The sequence below is a fragment of the Pongo abelii genome, chromosome 16, assembly GCF_028885655.2.
Source record: "Pongo abelii isolate AG06213 chromosome 16, NHGRI_mPonAbe1-v2.0_pri, whole genome shotgun sequence".
Lineage (NCBI taxonomy): Eukaryota > Metazoa > Chordata > Mammalia > Primates > Hominidae > Pongo > Pongo abelii.
The window spans coordinates 53257474-53276995 of record NC_072001.2 but is presented as its reverse complement, the minus strand read 5'-3'; the positions used below and the strand labels follow the sequence as shown (position 1 = coordinate 53276995).

Sequence of the window (19522 nt, the reverse complement as noted above, 5' to 3'; positions counted from 1 at the left end):
TTTTTGTTTATAGACACAGGTTATTTGGAGTTTCTTTTTTTTTCCTGTTACAATAATGTTTTTATAAACATATTCCTTTCCTTGTTTATGTGTTTAAGAGTATACCAAGATAGGGTAGCTAGCAGTGGAGTCCCTAGGTCAAAGAGTAGGCACATCTTTTTTTTTTCTTTTGAGATGGAGTCTTGCTCTGTTGCCAGACTGGAGTGTAATGCCACGATCTCGGCTCACCACAACCTCCACCTCCCGGGTTCAAGCGATTCTCCTGCCTCAGCCTCCCGAGTAGCTGGGATTACAGGCATGCACCACCACACCCAGCTAATTTTGTATTTTTAGTAGAGATGGGGTTTCTCCATGTTGGTCAGGCTAGTCTCGAACTCCTGACCTCAATCTGCCCACCTAGGTCTCCCAAAGTGCTGGGATTACAGGCATGAGCTACCACGCCCGGTCATCCCATCTTAAACTCTACTAGAAGTTGATAAATTGTTCTTCAGAATGATTGTATTGGTGGGGATTTTGGACAAGGGAATCATGAGACGTATGTCTTCCCTACCAGATGGTGAATTCTTTAAGGGCAGGTACTGTGTAGAGGTTCAAATATAGAAATGTTTGATTGAATACAATTGTATTTTAGGGGGATTGCCTGACAGCAGGATGGAGAAACTAGAGTTAAATCAGCTGAGAGACCATTGTGATGTGTAAGGTATGAGGCAATGAGTGTGTAAGACCAGAGGTAGTAGAGAGGAGGGGATGAGTATGAGAACTTCTGAGAAGAAAGGATCAGAATGTATGCATTCTTTTTTTGAGCAAAATATTGATGGTTCATTTTTGTGACTTAAAAGAACCAGCAGTTTATTGGCTTCATTTTGTAGGAAGCAGGTAAGTTATACTTCCCTGATTAAATCAAAGGCATCTGCTGGCTAATTCCAGTAGAGTTCTAAGAAGCCTTTTCTTTATCTTCTACTTGCACTCTTTTCAAGCCTCCATTTTTTTCCTGGGATACATTCATGTGATTTAAAAGCAACTGGTAGTTGAATTGGGCAAAGGCACAGTCAGTGGCAAAGATGAGGAGGATTTAGTAGAATCCATGGGCCCCCTTTATTGTCAAATGAATTTGTGAAATCTTACAAGGATAAAGGCTGTCTTCTTGTATGGGTTTTAGAAGGAAAGCGTAGTCAGCACCATAACAGGGGCAATTCATCATGTGCAGTTTTTCTTTCTTTTTTTTTAAAGACAGGTGGTCTTGCTCTGTTGCCTAGGCTGGCGTGTAGGAGTGTGATCATGGCTCAGTGCAGCCTTGACCTCCCAGGCTCAAGCAGTCCTCCCACCTCAGCGTCCTGAGTAGCTGGACCACAGGAGCATGCCATCAACCCTGGCTAATTTTTGTTTTTCATTTTCTTTTTTTTTTTGAGATGGAGTCTCACTCTGTTGCCCAGGCTGGAGTGCAGTGGCGCGATCTCAGCTCACTGCAACCTCTGCCTTCCGGGTTCTAGCGATTCTCCTGCCTCAGCCTCCCCAGCAGCTGAGATTATAGGCGCATGCCACCATGCCCAGCTAATTTCTTTTTTATTGTTTAGTAGAGATGGGGTTTCACCATGTTGGCCAGGCTGGTCTCGCACTCCTGACCTCAGGTGATCCACCCATCTCAGCCTCCCAAAGTGCTGGGATTACAGGCGTGAGCCACCATGCCTGGCTCTTGGCTAATTTTTAAAAATTTTTGGAGAGATTAGGGTTTCACCATGTTGTTCAGTCTGGTCTCAAACTCCTGGGCTTGAGCGATCTTCCCACCTTGGCTTCTCAAAATGCTGGGATTACGGGCATGAACCACCATGTCTGGCCTAGATGAAGTTTTTCTAAAAGAATCCGCTTGGCTAGGCATGGTGGCTCATGCCTTTTGGCACTTTGGGAGGCTGAGGTGGGTGGATCACCTGACGTCAGGGGTTCGAGACTAGCCTGGCCAACAAGGTGAAACCCTGTCTCTACTAAAAATATAAAAATTAGCTGGGCCTGGTGGTGGGCGCCTATATTCCCAGCTACTTGAGAGGCTGAGGCAGGAGAATTGCTTGAACCTGGGAGGCAGAGGTTGCAGTGAGCTGAGATTGTGCCATTGCACTCCAGCCTGGGTGACAGAGCCAGACTCCGTCTTAAAAAAAAAAAAAAAAAAGACCCCTTATATCTTATTTTAAAGTGTTATGACTTCTTGCATATTCTGAAGTTAGTGGCTTCAAGAAGTTTGATCAGGCCGGGCGCGGTGGCTCACGCCTGTAATCCCAGCACTTTGGGAGGCCGAGGCGGGCGGATCATGAGATTAGGAGATGGAGACCATCCTGGCTAACAGGGTGAAACCCCATCTCTACTAAAAATACAAAAAATTAGCTGGGCGTGCTGGTGTGCACCTGTAATCCCAGCTACTCAGGAGGCTGAGGGAGGAGAATGGCGTGAACCCGGGAGGCGGAGCTTGCAGTGAGCCAGGATCGCGTCACTGCGCTCTAGCTTGGGCGACAGAGCGAGACTCCGTCTCAAGAAAAAACAAAAAAAAGTTTGACCAATGATTCTAGAACAGCTCTCTCCAGTAGAAATATAGTGAACCACAGATGATGATGATTTTTTTTTTTGTCATTGATTGCTCTGTTCTACATCCGCAGAAACAGAACCAGACAGGGAGTGATGAGATTTGCACCTGGGTCACACAGCTGATCTGTGGCAGAGGTGGGGTCTCAACTTCTGGCTCTTAGCAGTGTCTTTTTTTTTTTTTTTTGGCATAACATCATATTGCCTTAGTGCCCTCAAAATATTATTTGTCCAGTTTGTAGTTACTGAGTATTGGAGGCCAAGTCTTGATCTAGGCCCACTTACCATGGGGTACATTTGTCCCTCTTCCTCATGGAAACAGTTTCATCCTGACACTCTCAAAGCACATTTCATCCTTTACTGACTTCACCTTTTTTAAATCACAAAATTTACTTAGAAAGGACCTGACATTTAGAGTCAGAAAGGAACACACATTACTGAACACCTTCCTTGGGCATGGTGTTTTCAGGGAGCTACGCATGTCTGGTGGGGCCAGCCCTCTAAAAAATGGGGACAAGAAACAACCTGCTCATAATCCCACAGTCTCCCCAAGGAGCCAGAGATTCTTGGGTCTAGCTAACCTCCTTTATTTTCTAAACAGCAAGTACTATAACCTTAACTTGTGCCCATAAAAAGAACCACAGAGGCCAGGCGGGGTGGCTCACACCTGTAATCCTAGCACTTTGGGAGGCCGAGGTGGGCGAATTGCCTGAGGTCAGGAGTTTGAGACCAGTCTAGCCAACATGGTGAAACCCCATCTCTACTAAAAATACAAAAAAAAATTAGCTGGGTGTTGTGGCATGCACCTGTAATCCCAGCTACTTGGGAGGCTGAGGCAGGGTAATTGCTTGAACTCGGGAGGCAGAGGTTGCAGTGAGCCAAGACTGCCTCACTGCACTCCAGCCTGGGCGACAGAGTGAGACTCTGTCTCAAAAAAAAAAAAAAGCCACAGAAACATTGGGAGCATTCAGGGCAGTGGATCACTGGAGGGGCTTCAAAGCCAGGGGAGCCCACCTTTGAGGCTGAATTTCTCACCTAATAGCTTTGGGACCTTGGTCAGGTGACTTTTCCAAACCTTGGTTTTCCCATCTGTAAAGTGAGTATACGCAGTACAGCCCCTCTCTAGGACTGTGTGTAGGGAGATGGTGCTTGGGCACACAGTACTCAACGAATGCAGGTCGTTAACAGTGGGAGACAACAGTAACTCAGATTTATTGAGCACTTACTGTTGGCCTGGTGCTTGCCATCAATGAACTCATTAAAAAAAAATTTTTTTTTTTTGAGATGAGGTCTCATTCTGTAGTCTAGACTGGAATGCAGTGGTGCAATCACAGCTCACTGCAGCCTTGACCTCCCTGGGCTCGGGTGATCCTCCCATCTCAGCCTTCTGAGTAGCTGGGACCACAGGTGTACGCCACCCACCCAGCTAATTTTTATGTATTTTTTGTAGAGACAGAGTTTTGCCATGTTGCCTAGGCAGGTCTCAAACTCCAGGGTTGGAGCAATCCACCCATCTTGGCTTCCCAAAGTGCTAGGATTACAGGCATGAGCACCACACCCAGCCATTTTTTTTAAATTAAATTTTAAATTTTATTTATTTATTTATGAATGAATGAATTAATGACAGGATCTGACTCTGTTGCCCAGGCTGGAGTGCAGTGGCACAGTCATGGCTCACTGAAGCCTCAAACTTCTGGGCTTAAGCGATCCTCCCGCCCCAGCCTCCTGAGTAGCTGTAGCTGGGACTACAGGAAGACACGACCATATACAGCTAATTTATTTTATTTTATTTTAGGGAGAGGTGCTGTCTCTTTGTGTGTTGCCCAGGCTGGTCTTGAGCTCCTGGGCTCAAGGAATGCTCCTGCCTCAGCCTCCCCAAATACTGGGAGCAACTGTGCCTGGCTAATTGCCTCTAATCCTCAGAACAACCCTGTGAGAGAGGTTGTGCTATTACTCTCATTTTACAGATGTGTAAACTGAGGTGTAGAAAGGCTGAGTGACCTCCCCCTGCCTCACTCTGGGTCCTCAGCCACTTCTTGCCTCTGCACGTGTTTTTTTTCTTTCCCTTAGGCAGGGATAAAATAGGGCATCTATGTTGTCTTCTGGGGCCTGTAGTGAGAGTAGTGCATTCTATTAATTATGATTGGTTTTACTGTCATGGCTCCTAAAAATGATGGGCTAGCAGGGACTACTGCAGTACCAAGATTTCCCATTTCCCCCATGGGCCTGATCCTAGGGTAGCAGCTTCCCATTCCTCTGCAGTGGTGCCTGCAGCCACAGATTTAATTTAAAAATTTCTAGTAGCCACTGTGCAGTACAGTCTCGAACTCCTAGGTTCAAGTGACCTTCCTGCCTTAGCCTCCCAAGTAGCTGGTACTGCAGGTGCACACCACTGTGCCCAGCAAAATTAACTTTCGTAATAGAGTTTAATCCTTTATATCCAAAATATTATGATTATTTTTGGAGACAGGGTCTCACTCCTGTTGCCCAGACAGGAGTGCAGTGGTGCGATCACGGCTCACTGCAGCCTTGACTTCCTAGGCTCAGATTATTCTGTCACATCAGCCTCCGAAGTATTTGGGACTACAGGCATGTGCCACCATGCTTGGTTGATTTTTTTGTATTTTTTGTAGAGACCAGGTTTTGCCATGTTGCCCAGGCTGGTCTTGAACTCCTGGCCTCAAGCAATCCCATCCGCCTCAGCCTCCCAAAGTGTTGGAATTACATGCATGAGCCACCGTGCCTGGCCCTTCCAAAATATTGTTTCAACAGGTTATCAGTATAAAAGTTATTAATGAAATATTTTACATTCTTTCTTGATAGCAAGTCTTCAAAATCTGGTATGTTATATTTATAGCACATCTCAATTTGGACTAGCCACATTTCAATGCCCAGTATCCTTGTATAACTAGTGGTTACTGTATTGGACACCTCAGCTCTTTTTTTTTGAGATGGAGTCGTGCTCTGTCACCCAAGCTGGAGTGCAGTGGCGCAGTCTTGGGTCACTGCAACCTCCGTCTCCTTGATTCAAGTGATTCTCCTGCCTCAGCCTCCTGAGTAGCTGGGACTACAGGCATGCACCACCACGCCCAGCTAATTTTTTTTTCTTTGTATTTTTCACCATGTTGGCCAGGGTGGTCTTAAACTCCTGACCTCAAGTTATCCTCTGGCATTGGCTTCCCAAAGTGCTGGGATTACAGGTATGAGTCACTGTGCCCAGCCTGGACACCTCAGTTTTAGAATATACCCATTTGAAACCTTTGAACTCAGTTTGGTGTACTGATTTGATCTACTGTCATTGAGGGTGGTCCTGAGCTGATTTTGCTTTGTAATATTATTGCTAGTTATTAGACAAGTTCTGGCTTCCTGCCTAGATTTTTCTATACTAACTGGGCAGGTCCAAGAGTAATTCTGAGGGTCTCAGACAAAGCCAATATCTACATTTATTATGTTCACAATTTTTTCTTTTAACTAGAAAACCACATTGACCTCAGATTTTTTTTTTGGTCACATCTGTCAATTTGAGTTGCTGCCAATAAAAAGATAATATTCAGGCAAGTTCCAGCCTTGTTTAGTTATAAGAAATTTTGTTACAACAAGGCTGACTTAGGAATTCAGTAAGCATTCTATTATGATATTTCCTAGGGTTTGTGAAATTTAGATTACATTAAAAAAAGGCAAACGTTGTGATGATTTTGGTTCCAAGTATTTCTGGAGTTTCTACTGTGTGCCAAATATTGTTCATTCAATGGATTAATATTTACTGAGCTTTTTTTTTTTTTTTTTTTTTTTCTGAGATGGAGTCTTGCTCTATTGCCCAGGCTGGAGTGCAATGGCGCGATCTCGGCTCGCTGCAACCTCTGCCTCCTGAGTTCAAGTGATTCTCCTGCCTCAGCCTCCTGAGTAGCTGGGAGTACAGGCACCTTCCACCATGCCTGGCTAACAGAATGCCCTTTTAATGCAGACTTTAAAAGCGATAAAAGGGTTGCCGCATCTTTTACTTCTTAAGTCTTTCTCTCCTTATGTGGTGGGATGTCCTCAGGTTATGGTTACTGAAAGAAAGTTATCCTAGAAGGAAGTTTTTCATCAGCTTTGTGAGTATGATTTCATTGGAACTGGTCTTGACTTTTGGAAGATCTAGCTCTGAGATCAGGGTTCTGGCTGTGGGGAGTGGAGACCTTGTGGAGAAGCAGTTATTCTTGTACACTGATAGTGGGAGTGTAAGTTGCTACAGTCTTTTGGTAGATGATTTGGCAGGGTCTAATCACAACTAAAATGTGATTTTAAACAAGTCTAGCAATCCTGCTTCTCACCATAATTTCTAGAACAATGCTAATGTGTGTATTGCAGCACTATTTGTAAAGGTGAAAAATTAAAACAGGATCATATAATTAGTATACTTGTGTGTATTTGTTTCCTATTCCTATCTGGTAATAATTTCCTATTTGCTATAACAAATTACTACAACCTTAGTGCCTTAAAACAACATAAATTTATTCTTTTGTAGTTCTGGAAGTCCGAAGACCTAAAATTAGGATTTCGGCAGGACTGTTACTTCTGGAAGCTTTAGGAGATAATCTGTTTTCTTTCCTTTTCTAGCTTCTAAAGAAGGCATGCATTTCTTGACCTGTGACCCCTTCCTCCATCTTCAAGGCCAACAGCATAGTATCTTCAAATCTCTCTCATTCTCTCTCTGATCTCTGCTTCCTTCTCCCTGACTGTGACCTTCTGCTCCCAATGTCACATCTCCTATTCTGATCCTCCTCTCTCCCTCTTATAACAACTCTTGTGATTACATCATACTTGGGTAATCCAGGATAACCACCCTAGTCAGGGTCCTTAATTTAATCATTTCTGCAGAGTTCCTTTTGCCATGTAAGGTAGCATATTCACAGGATCTGATAATTAGTATCTAGACATCTTTGGGGGAGCATTGTTCAGCCTGTCACACTCCATAGTACTGTGCAGCCACTAAAAAGACTGTGTGTACAGACACAGGAAGATTTCACTGAAAAACACAAGAGGATTGGCCGGGAGTGGTGGCTCACGCCTGTAATCCCAGCACTGTGGGAGGCCAAGGCAGGTGGATCACCTGAGGTCAGGAGTTTGAGACCAGCCTGACCAAAATGTTGAAACCCCATGTCTACTAAAAATGCAAAAATTAGCTGGGTCTGGTGGTGCATGCCTGTAATCCCAGCTGCTTGGGAGGCTGAGGCAGAAGAATTGCTTGAACCAGGGAGGTGGAGGTTGCAGTGAGCCAAAATTGCGCTATTGCACTCTAGCCTGGGCAACAAGAGCGAAACTCCATCTCAAAAAAGTAAAATAAAAAAAAGAGGATTGCTTGTGAATGGGGAAAAAAGCAAGTTGCCAAACAATTTAGTATGATCCCCTTTTTGTGTGTTTTTTAATTTTAATTTTTTATTTTTGCCCACCCGCCTGACCCCTTTGTGTGTTTTTGTTTAAAAAGAAGTCAGCATTGTGTGTATGTGTTTCTAATATGCATAGAAAAGATCTGGAAGGATGCACACTAAACATTTAGATAGTGGTTACTTCTGAGAACACAAGGATGTGTTGAGATGACTTTAAACTGTATAGTTCTTATGTACAGTAAACACGTGTTTGTTTATTGTGATTTTATTTATTTATTTATTTATTTATTTTTGAGACGGAGTCTCACTCTGTCGCCTGGGCTAGAGTGCAGTGGTGCGATCTCGGCTCACTGCAACCTCTGCCTCCCGGGTTCAAAACGATTCTCCTGCCTCAGCTTCCCGAGTAGCTGGGATTACAGGCTCCTGCCACTATGCCCAGATAATTTTTTGTATTTTTAGTAGAGACGGGGTTTCATCATGTTGGCCAGGCTGGTCTTGAACTCCTGACCTTGTGATTTGCCCGCCTCAGCCTCCCAAAGTGCTGGGATTATAGGTGTGAGCCACCGTGCCCGGCCCTGTAATTTTTATGAAAGTATACATGCACAGTTCTGACTTATACGTGGGAGCTAAACAGTGGTTATACAGGGACATACAGAGGGGGATAATAGACACTAGGGAGTCCAAAAGCGGGGAGGGTGGCAGAGGGGCAAGGGTTGAAAAATTCCCTGTTGGGTACAGTGTTCACTATTCAGGTGATGGGCACATTGAAAGCCCAGACTTCACCACTATGCAATATATACGTGTAACAAACTGCACCTGTACCCGCTGAATCTATAAAAATAAAAACTGTTTTTAAGGAAGAAAAAAATTATATGTGCACATAGTTGAAAAAGTAAAAAATATAAGCCTTCTTATGAAAATCCTACACTCAGTTGTGTTATTTCTTCCCACCCCAGAACCCTCTTTCCCAGAGGTCTCCATTTTATTATTAGCTCTTCATATTTCTAAATAACGAATGTATGCTATTTCTTGATTTTTTTCCAGATTAGATACCTTTTGACTTTCTACTTAGGAAGATGAGGCTTCAGCTGTTTTAAGCCATTCCTATGCATATTTTCCCTCACCATTTATCTTTTCAATAGGATTACACTGAAAATTTTGCTTTACATTACACCCCAGGAACTACTATTCTTAGCTAATCCACGCCTATACCACAAAGGAAATGTGTGTGTGTGTGTGTGTGTGTGTGTTTAAAGGAAAAACTGTACAAGAGACATGTATACCTTTATGGTATAGTTTTTTTCTCCCTTCTGAAAAATAGTCTAGTTTTTTCTTTTCTTAGTTTTCTTGTATCCATCATTAACCCATCCCAAACTCTCCACTGACATTCATTCTCTTCTTAGGAGACTTACCAGCCTGTCTTTTCCTTGGAGACCTCCTTCCTGGAACTCTGTTCTCTGGCTCCCATCTGGGTTTGCTTTCTAGGTCTGTGTCACAGCTGTTGTCTTGGGGTCTCCCTTCACCATCATTTTGGGTACTCCCTCCTATTCTGTTTATGTTGGATCTTTATTCCTGAAGCCCTTGATTATTCTTTCTAGTTTACTCTTGGTTTTGGTGGAACACGTCATCTAGTGGTTTTCTGAAAAAGGGGTATATGGGAGATACATATATGGATATAATATTTGAAAATATCATTTATTTTAAAAATAAAGGGGAAAAAAAACTCCATTGGGTAAAATGGGCATGGAGGAAAAAATCCAAATATACCAGAGTTCATGTGATGATTTTTCTTTTCAAAGGAATTACACTGGGAGACACTACACTTAAATCCTTGGAGGACATGCCCTTTATTTCCCAGCAGATTCCTAGTGTTCTTCAACTTAGAACACAGGAAGAATTGAGAATAAGGGTCTGATTTTAAGATCAAAACTAGTGTTCTTTGGTAAATCTTTTTACTTTTTACTTGCTTCCTCTGCAAAATGGAGACAATAATGATCTTGTTAAGGCCCTTTAGATAAAATGAGACAATGTAGATAAAGAGCAAGATGCTAGGGACTGTTTTTATTATTATTGAAATTGTTTTCTTGTGAGACTGTAGGCAACTAAATTTGGAATATTTTCATACATGTAGACATGATTATAGTATGCTACATTTTACTTGGAGTCATATTTTACATACTTTTACTATGAAAAATGCTTTCAATGTCTTTTTTTTTTTTTTTTTTTTTGAGACGGAGTCTTGCTCTGTCGCCCAGGCTGGAGTGCAGTGGCGCGATCTCGGCTCACTGCAAGCTCCGCCTCCTGAGTTCGTGCCATTCTCCTGCCTCAGCCTCCCGAGTAGCTGGGACCACAGGCACCCACCACCACGCCCAGCTAATTTTTTGTATTTTCAGTAGAGACGGGGTTTCACCATGTTAGCCAGGATGTTCTCAATCTCCTGACCTCGTGATCCGCCCGCCTCGGCCTGGCGAAGTGCCGGGATTACAGGCGTGAGCCACCGCGCCCGGCCTCAATGTCTAATGTTGTACATTAAAGGCTTTATTAAGCTTATCTGTAACCTAATTTTGAGAAAAAGCTTTTAAATAAAAGTTTTAATATTATATTAGTAATATATGCTTGCTATAAAAAAATTAAAACTTAGAAAAAAGTAGAAAAAAGGGAAAATTCATAGTTTTCATTACAATGGTGTATTGTTTCCAAGTGGGTTTTTTTTTGTTCTTTCTTTTTTTTTTGAGACGGAGTTTTGCTCTTGTTGCTCAGGCTGGAGTGCAATGGCGCAATCTCGGCTCGCTGCAACCTCCGCCTCCCGGGTTCAAGTGATTCTCTGCCTCAGCCTCCCGAGTAGCTGGGATTACAGGTGTCAGCCACCACACCCAGCTAATTCTTTTTATTTTTCATTTTTAGTAGAGGTGGGATTTCACTGTGTTGGCGAGGCTGGTCTTGAACTCCTGACCTCAGGTGATCCACCTGCCTCGGCCTCCCAAAGTGCTGGGATTACAGGCATGAGCCACCACACTCGGCTCCAAGTGTTTTTCTCTTAAGATCGTGGTATATATACAACTTAGAGTCCTGATTCTGAAACTGTTACATACTGTTTGTAAATATTTTCAAATGAATATATATAGTATTATTTTAAAAATATTTTTATCTTTTAGAGATCTGTACTGAAATATTAGAGATAATATTATATAATGTCTAACACTTGATTCAAAACAATGGGTGGAGTTGGGAAATGAGTCAGCCATTAATTGATAATATTAAACTAAATGGCTATGTGGGAGTTTATTATATGACTGTCTACTTTATATATACTACAAATTTTTCATAATGTAAAAGAAATAAATCACTACGGTATTCCATTATGACATATCTTAATTTCTTTAATCATTGTTTGTGGTTTTTTTTCCCTTATTTTAAATAACATTAGTATTAATATATTTAGATTTTTGAATAGTTTCCTTATGATGGGTTTATATGAGTAGAATTACTAGGTCAAAGAGTATGAACATTTTAAAGACTTTGGGTGTGTGTAGGGATGTGTGTGTAATACAAAATTGGAGTGGAGAAAATCTTTAGGAGATTTATATTGGATTTATAATTGTACTCATTGAGCATAAGAATTATATAGCAAGTTTATTTTAAATTTTTAATGTGAGTAAAGGCTTATTAAATATATTTATAATAGGTGTAAACATTTTTAAAATTCATATTCTTATTTAAGAGTGCTAGTAACCATTCACGTGGAACTAGTACTTTATGATTTTATAGAGTTTTCCTGTCCAGGACATGCCATAATCCTCACAACAACTCTATAAGCTGTAAATTACGGAAATTCAAAACAAAATAGACTCTAAAACATGTAATTATTGGTAGTAATTCCTGTTACCACTAGATGGCCCTCTTGGCATGTACTTTTGAGCAAAAGTAGCTAGTTTGTATAATAGATTTATTATTGGCATACATTTTAATTGGAGTAAAGAACTTATTTGCCACAGCAAAAAAGCAATATATTTTTGTTGTTAAACTAAATGATTTTTTAAAAATCTAGCACTTTATGTCTGAGGATTTTTGTTTGTTTGTTTTTGAGACAGTCTTGCTCTGTTGCCCAGGCTGGAGTGCAGTGGAGCAATCTCGGCTCACTACAGCCTCTGCCTCCCGGGTTCAGGGATTCTCCTGCCTCAGCCACCTGAGTAGCTGGGACTACACCCAGCTAATTTTTGTATTTTTTAGCAGAGATGGGTGGGGTTTCACTATGTTGGCTAGGCTGGTCTCAAACTCCTGGCCTCAAGTGATCTTCCCTTCTCGGCCTCCCAAAGTGCTAGGATTACAGGCTTGAGTCACAGCACCCATCCAGAATTTTAATATATAGATTTTGAACTGAGTAAATTAGTGACTTGACCTGGAGCTGTTCTCCCCTTGGTCAGTGTAGTTGTCTTATTACAACTGAGTTCTTCTAAGGGTCAAAAACTACAATCAGTGTGTGTGGTCCCTGTCAGGTGAGAATCAGAAGTGAAAATGCTACAATTTTGTTGTTTTCATTATTTAAAACTTAACTAATTATCTTGACAAGAAAATCAGAGCACCTTTGATTTTTGTCTTGCTTGATCTCGTGTATTTTCTTCCATTGATTTCAATCTTATTAGCCCCATTGCCACCTTTTTATAATAAATATTTTGTATTGCCCCTTTTGCTAACTTTAAATGAAAATCATAGTTGCTGGGTGCAGTGGCTCATGCCTATAGTCCCAGCACTTTGGGAGGCTGCAGTAGGCAGATTGCTTGAGCCCAGGAGTTCAAGACCAGCCTGGGCAACATGGCAAAAACCTATTTCTACAAAAAATACAAAAATCAGCCGGGTTTAGTGGTGTACTCTTGTAGTTGCAGCTACTCGGGAGACTGAGGCGGGAGGGTCGGTTGAGCCTGGGAGGTCGAGGCTGTGGTGAGCTGTGATCTGACCACTGTACTCCAGCCTGGGCTACAGAGAGAGACTCTATCTCAAAAGAAAAGAAAGAAAATCATAGTTGATGTTACTGATCTGCATAATTTCAAAAAAATCATGTTTTGATTATAATATAAAGGATAATTTGAAAAGAAGCAATTTATAATAAAATGTGTATTAAAATATGTAAATACTTGAGCACACTACATTAGATGTCACAGTGAGGTAGTAAAATGCTTATACCAGCACATAAAATCACTGTGAATGTGATAGCTGGACAAGCTGATTGATATGTGATATTGGTGATGCAGATGCCAAAGTGGCATTGACATGATTTCCAAAATGGTAAACAACTCTTAGTAAATTTCTGAACAAAACAAATAGATTTATAGTATGGCTGCATTCTAGAATATTTGGGATACATTACCACTGTGGAAAAATACATTTTGTTTACATGTTAGATTCCAGCCGTAGATATATGTTCAATGGAATCTTTGAAAATTATCTAGAACATGTGACAATTCTTTGTCCTACAGGATTATTCCCTCCTTTGCTGGACCTCTAGTATCCATGGCACTTGCCCATTAAATGCTAGCAGAGCATCCTCACCTTCAGTCCCCAAAATGCCTCCATAAACATACAAAGGGCCCTCAAGGGGGCAGTGCTGCTACCAATGAGAACCACTGATTTCCAAGAATCCGTCTACATTAATCTACCATATGGCGGCCGGGCGCGGTGGCTCACGCCTGTAATCCCAGCACTCTGGGAGGCCGAGGCGGGCAGATCACGAGGTGAGGAGATCGAGACCATCCTGGCTAACACGGTGAAACCCCGTCTCTAGTAAAAATACAAAAAATTAGCCGGGCGTGGTGGCTGGCGCCTGTACTCCCAGTTACTCAGGAGGCTGAGGCAGGAGAATGGCGTGAACCCGGGAGGTGGAGCTTGCAGTGAGCCGAGATCGCGCCACTGCACTCCAGTCTGGGCAACAGAGCAAGACTCCGTCTCAAAAAAAAAAAAAAAAAAAAAAAAAAAAATCTACCATATGGCTGTATTGCTCATGGAATTTTAAAACCAGAGTAACTTAAGTATATTAGGTCGTAAACTGTGATATGTTTTGAATAATTAAGACAATTGAAAAATTGTGGTAAAAGTTGATTTGTTCAAATGCTTCATGATTTTTTTATAATTCATGTAAGCAGATCTATGATTGATATTTTAAGTTCCCAACATTGTCCATTTTCTTTGTTTTTTCCGCTCATCCTATCTAGTAAGTCAGGAACATAAAACTTTCCTTAATGTTATCATTTGCTTAGTTGACAGTCATACAATGTAATTTGTCCCTTTGAAAAAAACATTTTTAAAATTAGGTAATATAGTAACATTATAGAAACTTTGTAAAATGACAAAATTTCCCATAATCATACCATTCTAAACAATTAATATTTTTCAGTGTTTTATACTTTATATGCGTATTTTGACGTTAAAAAGATTTATATCTTCATAATGTGGCATAAATTTTTTGTTGTTTATATAGCTTCAAAACTATTAGGTTAAATTACTGCATTTTGTTCCTTTAGATTCTACAATTCAATCATTTTCTTATGTTTAGATTGGTCACATTAGAAGAGTTATATATAATATATATGTGTATGCATGTATAATCTTTATTGATAAATCTGTTTCAATATATTTTTCCTTTAGAATAGATTCTTAGAAGTGGGATCACTTACTGGGTCAATGGACTCGGATATTTTTGTAACTTGTTAAATTTGCCAAGTTGACTAAAAAATAAAGCTGATCCACTTATATTACTATCAGCATATCTGAGTTGTCAATATATCAAAGCATCAGTTTCACTTAATTCTTGGCTGTATCAGGAATTACTTTAAAATTATTTACTTTATGTTAACCTGACTAACAGTGACACTGAGCATTTTTTGCCCTTGTGAATTATTTCTATTTTCTTTTCTGTAAAACATATGGTCCTGTCTTTTAACTATTGATGTGTTGGATCCTTGCTGTTTATTTTTCCCCACCTTTTCATTTTGAGTCAGACCTTTTAAATAAGTAAAACATGAATGTTTCTTCTAGTCATTTTTGTGGTAAATATATTTCTTTGCCATTTCTTATTTTATTTTGATTATTTTAATATGTAGAAGTTGCACATTTTTATGAGACTCAACAATTATCTACCCATAGAAAATACTATGTGTTATCAAAGAAAGAACATAAGACAGTCAAAAATCAGGGTTCTGGACAGAGATATTTATAATACTTGTTATATTTGACAAAGGACTCATATCCAGAACATATGTGAGAATGCTTACAAATCAATAAGAAAAAGACAGACAACCCAGTTTCAAAAGATGGGAAAAAGCCCTAAACTGGCACTTCACAAAAGATACTCAGATATCTAAACCATTTGGCAGTATGTATGCTGAATGAATGCAAACTGATTTTATATTACCTGTGTGAAACCTATTTAAAAATGTAGATTTTTGGAAAGATATATTTCATCATAAAGCCAAATTTATATCATTCAGAGTATAAATGCTGTATTTGTTAGTGTGACCAGTTTAGATTTTACTGTACTTCTGTAGGAGAGAGGTCAGTTTCTTTTTGCTTTATCCTGCCTTTAATAGGAAATTATTTTTGCAGGTTTTTTGCCTGTTGAATATGATGTTAATTTTTACTGTCCAGCAATTACATATTATCTAGGAAAAAATGCCTCATTGGAGATCAGTAATCTCTATAGATCTTAGTGTCTTTAAGCAGGATTGAGGAGTACCTTGGCTTTCAGTGACTCCATCAAGGTATGAGAGAATAGGAGAAAAAAAGGAAAGGAAATCAGAAATTCAAGGATGAAAATATTGCGAGTATCACAGAGAAGTGTATTAAAAAAACCCATATAAATCCCACAAGTACATGTGGTTGTTTTTCCTATTCTTTACTACAGGATATAATATAGATTTTTTTTTTTTTTTTTTGAGAAGAAGTCTCACTCTTGCCCAGGCTGGATTGAATTTTTAGTAGAGACAGGATTTCACCCTGTTGGCCAGGCTGGTCTCGAACTCCTGACCTCAAGTGATTCACCCACCTCGGCCTCCCAGAGTGGTGGGATTACAGGTATAAGCTGCTGCGCCTGGCCATAATATAGATTATTTTTATCCTTACAAATGAAACAATTCTAAGAAATTCTTTCCTGCCTTGTGACGAAGGCCTGTTTGGGATATGTATATCTCACCTAATTATTGCGCAAGCCTCCAAGTATTAGTATCTGTCCCTGGTTACCTCTTCTGTGCTTGGTTATTCCCATCTTAGCTAATCTACTAAAAATTATAGGCATAATTCTGTTTATTTTCATGGACAGCTTTTCTTATAATTATCCCTTTTAGATTTCTTATCCCTTTTAATGATGTAGAGCATTTTATTTCTTTCTGGCAGAAATAACTTTTTCAAGCCCCATTTGCCAGCTTCCTTCTCACACATATGCTCCTTTCTCTTCCTTATTGAGTGTAGGTTGAGTATCCCTTATCTGAAATACTTAGGTCCAAAAGTGTTTCAGATTTTGGGTTTTTTCAGATTTTGGAATATTTGCATTAATACTTACTGGTTCAGCATCCCTAATGCAAAAATGCAAAATCTGAAATGCTCTAATGAGCATTTCCTTTGATGCTTAAAAAGTTTCAGATTTCAGATTTTTGGATTAGGGATACTCAACCTGTAATAGTTGTTCATACCAGGTAGAGATACACTAATCAACCTGCTATTACTCTCTTTATAACTTATTTTCTCTTGACTACTTACCTAACCCTCAGAGTATATACTTTTTTTGAGATAAATTTATACCCCAGGCACATTTTTTCGTTGTAAATCTCAGGGGTTCCATATATTCCCTTCCCCATGGGCCTAAAATTCTGCTTTTCCTTACTTAGGATACTGTATAACATAATTGAGTAATCTTCCAGCTGGATAGTCTTTCTGGGTTTGGAAACTTTCTTCTCAGAACTGTCATCCCTTGAATTTGAATGTTTGTGATACATTCAAATCTTAATTTACCTATATTCTACTGTCATAATCTTTTTTCTGACATATATTTCAATATTTCTTATTCAAGAAGACACAAATACATACACACCCATGCACACCTCACATCCCAGGCTGGGACATTAGCCTTTTCAGATATATTAAATTCAAGACACAAGATATTCTTTCCTGTTTTTTTTTTGTTTGTTTGTTTTTTTGTTTTTGAGACAGAGTTTACTTTGTTGCCCAGGCTAGAGTGCAGTGGCACGATCTCGGCTCACTGCAACCTCCGCCTCCCGGAGTGATTCTTGTGCCTCAGCCTCCTGAGTAGCTGGGACTCTAGGTGTGAGCCCCCATGCCCAGCCAATTTTTTATTTTTAGTAGAGATAGGGTTTCACCATGTTGTCCAGGCTGGTCTCGAACTCCTGGCCTTAAGTGATCCACCTGCCTCAGCCTCCCAAACTGCTGGGATTACAGGGATGTGCCATCGCACCCGGCCTCTAGCCTCTAATGAGACAGATAGTCTATTCATAATACTATTACTGTTTTTAGTATTGTCATAGAATGTGAATTGTTTACTTTCTGCAAGAACTTTAAATATACATTGCATGTAGGAGGGCAGAAAATTTGTATTTTAAAATTTTGAACACATTTCCTATTGCAAAAAAATTTATGCTAAGTTTAGTTTAATTTGCACCAACAACAGATGACAATAGCTTGCACTTTATTTACTTTTATGAAAAATTTTATTGCTGCAAACCCTCCAGTGAAAACAATTAGTTGCCAGTTTTAAATTTTAGACCAGCTTGGCTGGGCGGGGTGGCTCATGCCTGTAATCCCACCATTTTGGGAGGCCAAGGCAGGCAGATCGTTTGAGGTCAGGAGTTTGAGACCAGCCTGGCTAACATGGTGAAACCCTGTCTCTACTGAAAATAGAAAAATTAGCTGGGTGTGGTGGTGCATGCCTGTAGTCCAAGCTACTTGGGAGGCTGAGGCAGGAGAATCGCTTGAACCCGGGAGGCGGAGGTTGCAGTGAGCCAACATTGTGCCACCGCACTCCAGCCTGGGTGACAGGCCAAGACTCTGTCTCAAGAAAAAAATAAATAAATAAAAATTTAGGCCAGCTTTTCTTTGCTACTTACCTCTTCTATCTTTTACCAGATGTATTTGGAGAATTTAAACTACTTTTATTCTAAGTAAAAACTTAATGAGAAAGGAAAATGGATTCTAAAATCCAAATATAAATTGCTTTTGTATGATCTGTAATTTTAAATTAACCATAGCACACTCTTTTGAAGGGATAATTGAGAACTGACTTATTAATAAAGACAGGAAGGGAAAATGTCATGTCATAGTATATAAATGGAGATTTTGATGTTCAGTTCATCTATGTTTTGTTTAGATGTCCCTGGTAGATTTGGGAAAGAAGCTTTTAGAAGCGGCACGAGCAGGTCAAGATGATGAAGTTCGTATTTTGATGGCAAATGGAGCTCCTTTTACTACAGACTGGGTAAAGAATGATTTTAATATTGTGTGTGTGTTTTTTCCTTCTCATTTTTGAGTTTTTGCAGAGAAAAATGTAGTCAGTATTGTGTTTATAAGTGGTAAAAAATTATTATTTTTGCAAATGTGTTTATTATTTTAGAATTATAACTGTCCTAAAAGAAGTGGTTTATATTATTTTCTTTGATATTGGACAACCTTATCCAAATATTTCATCCACAAAGAGTTTTTCTTTCAAACTGTGGAGTGCATTAATGTGGCATGAATATAAAAATGTATCTGCTTGGGATTTAATTTAAAGGCCTTATAAATAGCACAGGTAGAATTTATAATTCAGAAAGATACTGATAAAGATTGGAGATAGTGTTAATAGTCACTCCTAAAAGAAAAACAAGTTTATGTTTCAATTATTAATTGTAAAACTGTTGCAAAGATGACCAAAGAGGAGGAAAGGAATGGGAATGAGATCTTGACAACTGTAGAAAGAAGGTAGTTGCCTTCCAGGTGTGCAAAAAAAAGGTACACCTAGGAGGTGTGCAGAAAGGAAGGCAAAAAGGAAGGCAACAAAAAACATAACTCTTTAATTCTGGGGGCAAATGAAAAAGTATTGTCCTGTGGATATGGAATGCTAGGAATCTGAATTAACCCTCCCATTGGTAACAACTAAAAATTCCAGATTTTTGATTTTGCTGTTTTTGCTTTCCTTTCTCTTATTTTTACATTTCTCATGAAAAAACAAATTTTTTATTTTAGAAAATTTCAAATATATATCAATGATATCCCTGTAATACCCTTTACCCAACTTCAAAAATTATCAAATCATGATGAATATTGTTTCCTCTATAACTCTGTCTACTGTATTATTTTTTGTTCTGTATTATTTCAGAGCAAATTCCAGGGACCATATCATTTTATCCATAAATGTTTCAACTTGTATCTTTAAAGAATAAAGACTTTTTGATGAAATATTTTAAAGAAAATCTTCTTAAGTACACTGCTGAATTAGAAAGAAAGAGATTATCAACCTGAAAAACCAAGTGAAGGCTAGAACCCAGAGAAATTTTACCCTAAAGAACATTACGTGAACTCACACTTGTCTGGTGGTTTTTCCACCTCAC

General features: G+C 39.6%; 1 protein-coding gene across 9 annotated transcripts in view; it reads left to right on the top strand.

Annotated features, from left to right (window-relative positions):
• GABPB1 (GA binding protein transcription factor subunit beta 1) overlaps positions 1-19522 on the top strand; it is a 79759-nt gene that overhangs the window by 27022 nt on the left and 33215 nt on the right. For 7 of the 9 annotated variants that reach the window (XM_002825442.6, XM_002825441.6, XM_054531461.1 and 4 more), the window contains one exon: positions 18304-18411. In XM_002825442.6, coding sequence (XP_002825488.2) covers positions 18304-18411 — 108 coding nt within the window. Of the gene's footprint in view, positions 1-707; positions 877-18303; positions 18412-19522 lie in introns of those variants that run through there. The other 2 variants (XM_054531458.1, XM_054531462.1) reach the window with 2 other exon arrangements.